Raw genomic sequence first — 12,169 nt, forward strand, 5'->3', positions numbered from 1 at the left:
TATTTTTTTAATATTTCTGTATGTTGTAGTTGGAAAGGTATTGATCAGCCATCAGAAGAGATACTGTTTGCCTTGTACACCCACTCAGGGGTAGGCACCTATTTCTGAACTGTGGTAGCAGCTTCCAGTTTAATTAGAAAACAAAATAAATGAGCTGAAAATGAATCCTATGCTGTGAAACAGTCTGTCTAAACTTTCCTGAATATCTTACGTGTATATGTTTTATTGCTGCCATTCAGAAGAGGACCTGACAAAGCCTAGTCCTCATTAATGATACTGTTTTTCATGAGTTTAAATGATACTAATCTTGAGTGTGTGTTTTTAATACTCAATACAGTGCTACAAATATTATAATAATATAAACATATTGATCATCTCAAATCCCTCAGCTCGAATTACTGGTGCAGCCCTTGGCCAGGAAGATGTCTCTGCACTGGTTCTGGTCAGTTCTCCTCTTTTCTTACCTTTCTAGCTCTTCCCCTTGATCCCAAAGTCATTCGTGCTGCTTTAAGTACGACAGGTTAATTCTTCATATCAGCACTAATATGCTAACTGCAGAGAATGTCTTATCTAAAATTGTTCAAAGTTCTGATGTTAAGATTAAAGTTTTTACCAAGTATTTTGATAGCTCTGTTTGATATCCTTGACTCTCTCATCTTTTGCACCGTCGGTCACTCTTTGTGTCAGCATACTTAGTTTTTGCTATTTTAACTGCCGTGTGTTTGGATACTGAATTGTCATGTGCAAACTGTTAAATACTTTCCTAGGATTACAACTTTGCAAACTTGAAATTCCACTTGCCAACCACCTTATTTGATGATGAAAGTCCTTGGTCTCAGTGCTCTGTGACATTCCCTTGCTGATTGGGTTATTTGTTTGCTCTGTGCCTCCTGTGACTAGGGCTTGGAAGCAAGCACTCTGTGTTGTTCACGGCTGTATGTTTTATTTCCAGTCCTTAGAACAGTGCAAGGCAAATGGTAGGCATCAAATTAAAAAAAAAATTAACCTACAAAAACACATGAACAAGCAAATAAGTCAGACCTGGCAGTGGAAACCAAGCCTCTCCGCTCCCACTTCTCTTGTTTGTCACAGCTGACTGCAGTCACTTTTTCTTGGTTTTCTGAACCATCACATGTGCCCAAACATCCCAACCAATATACAAAACCAGTAATGGTGTTTGGTGTCAGGAGTTTGTACAACCAGTGACTAATCTGTATCGGTTGTTTGTAGCGAACACTGACATGATCTAAAAGACACCAAGAGAAAACTGCTGAGAATGACTTTTTTCTCCACTTTCTTAACTACCATCCGTCTATAATAGTAATAGTGAGAAGAGTAAAGTTGATTAAATGCAGTGTTACCTCCCAACCACCCCTTCCTAAGACCCAGTATTGTGTATGTTTGGTTGACTTATGCATTTGGCTGACTCTTGATTTTATATTCCCTCATGAGAATTGTATTTTCCTCATTATTTGGCACTTGAATAGTGGTCAGAGCAGAAAGATCGGTTCTTGCATGATGGTTTGATACTCCCCCTCAAAAGACTCTTCTGGCCTTCAATGTATTTGTTTTGCATTTAGGAGGTGGTCGGACTCATTGCCTTTAATAACCTGATTCATTTGAGTAATCTGAGACCGCTGTCCTTTGAGTTCTAATGCATTTTTTAATGCTACGTACTATAGCTTTGCCAGTGAACTACACGTAAGAGTTTTACTGCCCTGTTTACTGTGACATTGATAAATGAGCCACTTTCTTCTCTTCTATCCTTTAAACTTAAATGAAAGGAAGTTCACAGACCCTTTTATACTTTTGCATATAACATGTGTGCAGTCTCTACACTGATGGTAGTTTTCGTTTTGCATCTTTTATTATCTTCTGCAAGTTCCTTGTACATTATTTCCCAGTGATGATTTAAAGGCTGACCGTGTGTTTTGAGGCTGTGTGAATAACACAACATACTCTGTGTCACTCAGAACTCTACATTCTGTTGCAGACTATAAACATATATGGATGTATATATCTACATATAAAATGACAGTTAACATTTATTATAAACTTAAAATAGGCCTGTGTACTGGAATAACTGCTTTATGTGTATCCTTTCAGAGAATTCAGTACTCATAAAACAGATTTTATTATCCTTATTAAAAATAGTAGACTATTTTTAGAGCAGTTTTTGGTTTATAAAAAAAATTGAGCAAAATGTACAGAATTGCCCTATATTGTCACACTCCTACCATCCTACACAGTTTCCCTAATTGTACCAACTTGAGCTCATGTTGCACATGTTACAATTGATGAGCCAATACTGATACATTATTATTGACCAAGGGCCATAGTTTACATTAGGGTTCACTCTCTGTGTCATGTGTTCTACGGGTTTTGACAAATGTATAATGACATGTATCTGCCATTACAGTATCGCACAGAATAGTTTCACTGCCCTAAAAGTCCTCTGTGCTCCACCTGTCCTCTCTTTTGTCATAGAGAAAATTAGAGCCAAGAGATAAAATGATTTTCTAAGGGTCACATAGCTTCCTAAGTGTGGGAGCTGTTCAGTTGATCGGAATCTCTGCTCTTAACTCATATGTGAGGCTGCCCGATTCATCGCAGCTGTTTAATCCTGTAGAGAATCCTAACTTGCTAAGATGCTAGCTGATTCTTACTAACTTCATCAAAGTGTGAGATGTGTGGCAAGTATTTTGCCTGTGCTTTCCTTTGAAGTTGAAGTGCTGTGAGAAATATTGTGGGGAATTTTTAGTTGTTGGGGGTTGGACAAGACTTGTGAATTTAAGAGGAGTTATTGGCTAGAGTAGCACTGTCAAAATGGAGGAAAGGAGGAAGGGAATTGACTGGTCATTTGATTATCAATAGCTGCAGGGATCATGGGTGAATAAAGGATACAGCAACAGGGAATTTTTATTTAAAAAATTGTTTTAAATGAATGAATAAACAAAAAGGAGAGGCCATATGGAGAAATGACTCAAAGTTGCCTGAAATGTAGAATGTTAGGTTAACTAGACGCCTCTATATTTGGAAGATTTATCTCCATAACAGTGGTTTTAAAAATATATGCGAAGGGAAAAAAGATATCACCTGAAGTTCATGTGGTAGATGGTGTATAAATTAGAAAGAATAAGCAGATAACATTGTAGCTTCTGGACACCAACCAGTCCCTTGCTTTTGCCCAGTCATCATAAATCTTCATTCCAACCTTGTAAGACAAGACAGAACTGTTATAGGAAAGTTCTTCTTTGGGCTATTCTCCTACCTTGAGCCACCTCTTTTTTGGTTCAAGAAGCTAAAGAATGTATAGTTTTAGAATCTGCCTGGATTATGATATTGTTTAATGAAAAATGAGTTTATTGCATATAAGCCTTTCCCCCTACTTTTTGCTTATTTTCTTCTGAAGATGATAGTAATGTTTACTTAAAACCATAGCTGGGAAGAAGATGCAGCTTTAGATTAAATCCTGATTAGGAGTGTTGTAGTCCTGAATGACAGCAACGAGGTTAAACAGTAGTTGCTTGAGACTGAATAAATCATGACTTAGTGTCTTCATATATAGAGTGTGAAACTGAAGACAGAATCATCTTAGAAGCTAAAATGGTGATAATCCTTTGCAAGGAAGAATCAATGAATGAAGACGAAACAAATTGAAAGGAGTAAATAAAATAGAAAATAAAAATATGTTTCCCACCATTCCTTGAAACTATCTTATCCTTTTGGTTTCTGTGAAACCATTTTTTTCACTTTTTTCTCTTGCTCTCCTGGTCTCTTCTCTTTGCCTTCTTGGATGAACTCACTCTCACTGTCTCTTCCTCTAATCTTGATGTTTCCCAGGGGTTCTGACCTCGGTCTTCTCTCTCAGCATATCCTCCTTGATCATCCTCGTTTAGATAAAAAGAAAACACTTAAAAAAAAAAAAGATGATTACCAAGTAGACATGAGTCTGCTTCATTTGGGCCCAGGAGGTGACGAGTCCCTTATGATCCACTGCTGAATCATCCATTTTCTCTGTTTTCAAGGGTCGTAAGAGTGAGGCTGAAAAGTTCTTCTTGAAGGCTATTGAGCTGGATCCCACCAAAGGAAACTGTTACATGCATTATGGTGAGTGGTTGATAGTTTTTTCCATGTCCCCCACATTTCCTATGAATGTTGATATGAGATTTAGGTTTTGTTGTCAAAGAACATTCTGAGAGGGTGTTGACTTTGCTGTTGCAGAGTTAGCCTTGTGCTGCAGTCTTACGTTCTTGTTCAAAGCAGTCACATTAACAAGGGCTGTGCGTTATGTTTCCCTTTAGTAATTTTCATAGGACTTCAGCGGGGAAAGGCATTTTCACAGTTTTGTTTTTTTTTTCAAGTTCAGTTTGGAGTTTAAATGAGGTCTTACCAGGAAATCATCTCACTCCTTGTCTGATGCATGGGATATAATTAAAATACTAGTTCTCTTTTCATTCTAAGTGATACTGTTCATTGAATGCCTCATTTTGAAGTTTTAGAGGCTTACATTTTGGCCTCAAATTCTTGCTTACTGGAAGATAAAGTTGTACGTGCCTGAGATTGGGGTAAAGAATAAAAACTGTAAAGGGTTGTCTGTAAACTGTAAGAGGATGTCTCTCTCACTTAGTTTATCCTTGGTCTTAATCAGTCCAGAATGGCCTTATGTAACAACTCTGTCACACTCCACGCTATCATTAGGAGTAAGTTGTATGTTCAGAGAGACGAAGTGTGTATCTGGTTTAGTGATGGGTAAAATGTGCTGATTTCTACCAGATTTGCATTTGGAATGGCTTTCAAGGAGCCAAAAAGCCTTTACTTTGCTGATCCCTTGGAAAATAGAATTAATTTTTTTGACCATTCTTGTCTTTGATGTGTTAGTTATTATCAAGTAGTAAACTTAAAGGTGGATGGAAATGAAAAGTCTCGAGGAAATAAAGCTCATATGCTTATATAATATTAAATTCTTCCTTCCATTTTCCAACTAGTAAAAATAAATCAGTGACAGGCTACGAGTATGGAAAATGGAAATAATAAAATGGAGGATACTCTTAACCAACCACAGGTCCATTTGTGTATTTATATTGTGCGTATATGTTTATAAACCTAGTGTTGTGATACTTTATCTTTCCAGCATCCCGCAGCATGTAATTTCACACAGCATACTGCGTAACCACTCCTGATTTTGTCTCACAGTGCAGTTTTTATTGCTGTGTTAAAACAATAGTCAACTAATTTAAATTTGGTGCAGAATTTATTTTATTTTTTCATCCTTTCCTATATGAAGTATTTTAAATTAGTATTTTCTCTTGCATACTGTTTCGGGTACCCCTACTGAGCTAAAGCAGTTCCCTGATTATTTTCTCTGAGCGCTAAAGGACCTCTTGTCATTTTACAGAAAAGGAATTTTTTCTCCCATCTTGTTGCTTTCTTTTCCTGTACCTCAAACTAATTCTGCTCACTGCATCGTCTAAGATTGTTTCCCATAATTTTATTATATGCTTTAGATTTTTCACATTCAGCTCCTGTAAACTTCATCATTGCTTCATTTGAATTGCCGTTAGAAAAAAAATTACTATTAATTTTAAGAGTTAGCCTCCTTATTTTACTGGCTTGTCTGTCTTTACCCAGTTCTAACTTTTTATTTATTTATTTGTATATTACATTATATTCTTGAAAAAAAATTGTTTTCCAGTGGTGGTAGTAGAGAGTATTTCTCCTATGAGAAATTTTTGTTTTAGATTTAACAGAAAATGCACCGAATTCTTTATTGTGTACATTATTTGGAAAAGATGGTAGATGTTCTGTGTAAACATGTGTAAAACTGATTCTTCTTAGTACTCTTGGATTATTTTAATTTTTTTACATACATCCATTATTAGAAGTACGTTTATTTTCCAAGGGAGGTATGACTGCGTAATTCAATATACTTTTATGAGATAGTTTCAATATATTTTCTCCCCACTCTGTAGTAGGAAATGGACTCAGGGGTGCAGCATCAAAAAGGAATAGTTAAGATAAAATAATCTATAAACAGACAGGAAGCCTGTAACTGAGTGCTTGATATTCCTACTCAGTGTGCTCAGGTTATTAAAAAATAAACATTTAAAGGAATATTAATATTTTTATTTGGGAGAAATCTGCTTCAAATGACTAAAATTTAGAACTGAAAAGTTCTGTTAAAATTACCTAATACAACCTCTGTTGTATAAAATAAGCAGATTAAAACCTAGAGAGATGAAGTTGGTTTGCCCAAGTCGGTTGTAGTAACTAAATATGGGGTCCCTTGATAATGATCATTGCTTTTTCTTCTATAATATATATTCCATTTCTTTTTACAACATTGGTAGATAGGCAGACAGGTAGGTGTCTGGGTAGGCAGACAGATATTTTTGATTAGTCAGGCCTTCTGTGCACAATTTTAGAATGTCAAATTCATGTAAGTCACGACTTAGCTTAAAATTCTTAGGGAAGGGTTTTTATTAATTTTAATATATATAAGATGTGCCTAATGGATGCAAAGCACTGTTCTACTTGCAGAAAGTGAGCAGTGCTATGTAGGAAATAAACAGGACGATGCCATTTTTAGAAGGTGATGTGGTGAGAAGTAGGGTCCTTCTTGAAACCAAAGTCAGGTAAAGCATCTTTGAGGAGGTGATATTTGAAATCTGAAGCTTATACCAACCCTTTGAAGAGCCAGATAAGAGCACTGCAGACAAAAGAAACAGAAAGTTCAAAATTGCAGACAAAGACAAGCTCGTGTTCCCAGCAGAGAAAGAGGCTCATGTGACTGAAGCTTATGGAACCTGGTGGGAAAGTGGGAGGACATGAAACTGGAGAGCTGGCAGAGCTAGAGCCCCCGAGGCCTTGTAACCAAGCTGAGGAGTTCACATTTTATTTTAAGAGCAGCGGAAGGGACCATGTGGCCAAGAGGATTAGAGAAAGATCAGAGTAGAGCATGGGGAACTCTGCTGCTGTCTGACGGGCAAGAAATGATGGTGGCTTGAACTGGGGAATGGTTGTGGGAATGTAAATATTTATACTAAAATTATGCATTTACCTTATTCAGAAAAAGCGAAGATAATGAATAGGGAGGACCTATTTTCCATTTTTGCACCGTCAATATCTAGCACATTGCCGTGTCACAGTGATGTGCAATAAATGTTGAGCTCAGTTAGTTACATTCTCCATTTTAGAATTGGAGGTAGTTTCCAAAATTGACTGAAAGTTTGTTCTGTTAGAATTTTTGTTACTTCTTGTCCAAGAAGATACATACTATAATTCTTACATAAGTTCTTCGATTTACTGGTTATAGATAGGATATTTATACCCATGGACGGAATGAATAATAACACTTTCTCAGCTTAAAAATAAATATTTAAATGAAATGTTAATGTTGAATGAATGCTTATGTAATATAAATGAAATATTAAATGTTGTTTTGAGTCTCTCTCTCTTTTTTTTTTAATGCTTTTGCAAATGCCATTGAAAATGTCAGAGTTGGTGAGTTTTATTCTCTTGGAAATTCACTCTGCTGGGTGGTTACATACTTTTAATTTGCTTGATTTGCTTGTTAATGATACAAGTGACTTGGAATGTGCCATCCAGTTGGAACTGGACAGAGGGAATTACAGGAATTTATACTGGCTGCAATGGCAATTAGAAGGCAGCATTTAAAAGTACTGTTAGTTATTTGTATTTTGAATCCACTAGTTTTATGTCTTGGGAGAAAGGATTGCATTAGAGGGTGCCTTTTTTCTTCAGATTGGCTTGCAAGAAGGGAAGTTAGGGAGGTTTATAAAATAGGTTAAATAAGTTGGTTCAGTGTCAGCCTCTGGGGTTAAGGTTCCTCATCTGTAAACTAAAAGGATGGGTGTGGGCTTCCAAAATGCTTTCCAGCACTTGTACTTCATGTTGTTGCTAATATAAACTTAATTTCTCACTGGTCTTTCATGAAAAGTTGTAAGAAGTGTATAACAATAGGTTTCAAACTAAGCTACCAGTCAGTGTTTAGTGTTGCCTTCATAGCTCCTCAAGCTTACAATATATTCCCATGTCCATATGAAACAAGTCATGTGGAATCGCTATAGAATTTAGTTTATAAATGTCAAAGGTAAGCTTTTGGTGCCGGGATGTCTCATGTGGGCCTGTAATTCAAGGGATTCTCCATGAATTTCCTTTTTGCTCCAATAGGAAGCTTCTGCCACATGGAAATGCTTGTAATACCATGCTTCTGAGATTCCAAAATGACATCAGGTCTGACTCACTATCTTTGTCTATTCAAGCTGCTATAACAGAATATCACAGACTGGCTTATAAACAACAGAAATTTATTTCTCACAGTTCTGGAGGCTAGACATCCCCAGATCATGCTCAGGTAGATTCAGTGTCTGGTGAGGACTGCCTCCTCACTTTCAGCCATCTTCTCTCTGTGTTCTCCGTGGTAGAAGGAGCAAGGGAGCTCTCTGGGGTCTCTCTCATAAGGGCACTAATCCCACTTATGAGGGCCCCACCCTCATGACCTAGACATTTCTCAAAAGTCCCACCTCCAAACAGCATCACTTTAGGGATTAGCATTTCAACATATGAATGGGAGGAAGGCACAGACATTCAGACCATAACCACAACTTATATATATTCTTTTCAAGTTTTTGTATAGGACTCAAGAAGCCATAAACACAAGATGATGAGAACTGAATTAAATTTTGGGTTTGGAATTAGAGAGTGCACTGGATTTTGGACGGTAGATCCTGGATTTTAGAATGAGGCATACCCAGCCACAGCTGATTATCATCTCCTTGAGTGTGTTCCACCTTCCACTAGCCTCTCTGCTCCTCAGTTTCTTAAACTGGAGATGATTGCTACTGCCTCAAGTTGTGAGGGTTCACCTACGATTTTATAAAGTAACCAGTGTGTAATAAAGGCTCAGTAAATTGTAACAATGACCATTTATTCTTTTAACTTTATAATGGAAACCATACTGATATCCTCCTATCTGAAAAAGAAACAGAAATTAGGGGAAGAGGAGACAGTAAAAACCTAGGAATTTAAATAAAAAAAAAAAAAAAAAAGGAGAAGGAGAAGAAGAAGAAGAAGAAGAAAGCCTTACCCATCAACATGCAGACAGACCAGAGAGATAGGGAATCACAGCTTATAAGAAGAAGTAATTAAAACAGTTGTTCCCAAAGTTTGTGTATTCTGCCATTAGCTCCTCTGTATCCCCATGGACGCTTGAAAAGTCCATGAAGATGGTGGGGAGCATGATGAGAAGACTCTGAGCACTTCTTAGGAGGAGGATGTAAGCTCGTTGACCACCCCTCCCCATTCTCGTTACCACCCACATAACTTAGTCTCAGAGGCAGATTCTTTCCTAGTGACTTCAGCACCTGCGTTTGAGTCCTCTGTCTGCCTCATCTCTTCCCTTCCAGCTCCCTTGTCTCAGGTTGTACAGTATCCTAGAACAAAATGAGGCTACTTACCTCTGCCTTTGGTGAGGTGGTACCCATCTTCTAGTTATGTCTTTCCTTTCATCTTCAGGTGATGAAACTCAGATTGAAGTCTTCGCAGGAATGGATTATCTGTGACGAAGCACACTTGATTCCTACTGACTCTCTGTATTACTTAAACCTATAATGGGATTGGGTTCCTGCCCTCTCCCTGACCCTTCTTCCCCCACTCCTCCCCTCTCTCCCATGTCTTCTCTTCAGCTCCTCCCTAGTCTCCCCTCTTCTGCTCCTTCTCCCCCCCCCCCCAATTCCCAATCCCCATCTGATAGTTTTTTAACTCTCTCAGTGGTTTTCTGGCATCTCAGATCCTTCTGAAAAGAGTCAGGAGAGAAATCAGTGCAATAAAGCAATGCCAGTCTTCCCGACCTCCCTTCTGGCCGAGCGTGGAGCCCTGGCCTGCTGCTCCTCTGATCTCCTTTGCACTAGACACCTTTCGTGCCATCTGTCCAATTCAGGAAAATTCTTGGTCTCATATTCACTTAAGGACAGATCCAGGCCTTCCAGCCTCAAAGTGGGCGGTCTAATTGACCTCCTGGGCGTACTTGCCTTGCTTCCCCGGCCCACCTGTTTTCTTAGCCAGTAACTGCAGCACATTTATCACACTGGGTCTGTCTCAGTAAACCAGAGCTTTTCTTAACTCAGGCTGCCAAAACACAAACACATAAAGCAGCGAAACTAATAGAAGGGAACGGGAGAGAGATTGGCTTGAAACGTGAGAACATACCCCCCTCAGACATTCAGTAAGCCTCCCTTCAGAGAAGCAAAAGGGCAGAGTCCCCTCCATAACGTTATTTCTCGCAGACGTAGTAAGCATGTAAGAACAAGTAGCCTCTCTAGAGGAGAATCTCTCTCCAACAGCTAGTCTAAATCCTGCCCATTGGGTATAGCCCACCCTGTCTTCCCAGGGAGCATCACAGCCCATAGAAACAGCCCATGAAGACGGACACGACATAGTAAACAGACTGCTGACACAACACTGTAACCTGAGTACAGTTCAATAATAATATAAAAAAGAAGTCTCATATGCAAAATCAACTTATGGTTACCAGGGGGAAAAAGGGTGGGAAGGGATAAATTGGGGGTTTGGGATTTGCAGATACTACTATATATAAAACAGATAAACAAGTTTCTAGTGTGTAGCACAGGGAACTATATTTAATATCTTATAGTAATGTTTAATGAAAAAGAGAATGAAAAGGAACATATGTATGTATATGTCTGAGTGAAACATTATGCTGTGTACCAGAAATTGACACAACGTTGTAAATTGACTATACTTCCATTAAAATAAAGAAAGCAACAGCCTATGAAGGACTCACCTCAGTTCCACTTCACCCACTTTTCCCGTTACCATTAGATGTCACCAAAACCAGTCAGCCCAAGTACTTCCACTGGGGCTTTGTCCCTGTTCCAGTCATCTGAATCTTTGGAAAGAGCCCTCAGGTACAGATAATTGCTTCTGGATGCTGGTGAACTCCTTTTTCTTGGTCTGGCTTCTCATTAAATGACCATAGCCGTTTTTGTAAACATTACTGTGATAACAATTACTTGTACCCTTTACTCTATGGATATTTAAATTTAATTATAAGTTGAACAAAACCAGACAATTCACGTCCATACAGAAGTGATGCACTTAGCTTGTGATACTTTGCACGCCTCCCTTCTCAAGCTTGTATCCATTGGTTAAATGATCCCCACGATATCTTTCCTCTGCTAAATAGGAACTGCTCAAGGATAAAGGTTGAATTCATCTTTGTATCCCCCATAGCGAGTATCACTATACCTTGTGTATACAAGGCAAAATATATATGTATCTTGGATTGGATACATTAACTAGTTTCTTCTTTTCCCAGACTATTGAATTGATTCCACAGTACAAAGGAATATAATACATTTTAGCCACCTTGCATAGTTTGAACTGTTCTGGAATTAAGATCTCTGAAGGTATTGTTGATATCTGGATTATTTGTTGTATACCAAGGGAAATTCAGACCTCTAAGACCTGGGCCACCATGTTACTTAAGTCCAAGAGGCACAGTCACAGAGACTTCATTGTGAATGGTGTCCTTGGGGATTGCGCAGTGCCCAACATGTGTGACGATCCACTGCAGCTCTGCCATGAATAGAAAAGTGCCTGGTGATCTATGCTGGCCAGGTTCTAGCTTGCTCTGGAAGATGAAGCAATTAGCCACATAGGTAGATGTAGTTAGTTAACTCAGCCCTGTCATTGAACATGTGTTTGTTAAATCCCCATAGTGTGCCAGGAAGTAAGGGAGTGAGCTACTGTGATACCTTCCAGGCGGAGGGAATGGCAGAGACTCTGAGGCAGGGGTGTTTATTCCTCTGATGCGTTAGACGAACAGGAAGAGGCTAATATAGATTGTGTACATGGCCAAGAGGGAGAACAGTCAGAGACAAGGAGACGAGGTCAGAGGACTGATGTAGGAGGGTCAAGGGAGAACTCTATGCTGGTCCTATGGGGCAGTGTAGTCCAGTGTTAATGACTTTCACTTTCCCTGAGCCAACTGGAGAGGGGCAGGATCTGACAGAACCTCTCTGACTGCTGTGTTGAGAATACCCTGTAGAACCAGGGCAGAAGTGTGGAGACCAGTTAGGAAGTGATTGCTGTGATCTGGGGTTGTGGGGAGGTATGATGGCTTGAG

The 12,169-nt window shown here is 38.8% G+C and overlaps 1 protein-coding gene across 2 annotated transcripts in view; it reads left to right on the forward strand.

Moving 5' to 3' along the window:
• TMTC2 (transmembrane O-mannosyltransferase targeting cadherins 2) overlaps nucleotides 1-12,169 on the forward strand; it is a 470,409-nt gene that overhangs the window by 393,376 nt on the left and 64,864 nt on the right. For both annotated transcript variants that reach the window (XM_064491564.1, XM_010975092.3), the window contains one exon: nucleotides 4,029-4,110. In XM_064491564.1, the coding sequence (XP_064347634.1) occupies nucleotides 4,029-4,110 (82 nt within the window). The remainder of the gene's footprint in view (nucleotides 1-4,028; nucleotides 4,111-12,169) is intronic.

Source organism: Camelus dromedarius, chromosome 11 (assembly GCF_036321535.1).
Source record: "Camelus dromedarius isolate mCamDro1 chromosome 11, mCamDro1.pat, whole genome shotgun sequence".
NCBI classification, from domain to species: domain Eukaryota; kingdom Metazoa; phylum Chordata; class Mammalia; order Artiodactyla; family Camelidae; genus Camelus; species Camelus dromedarius.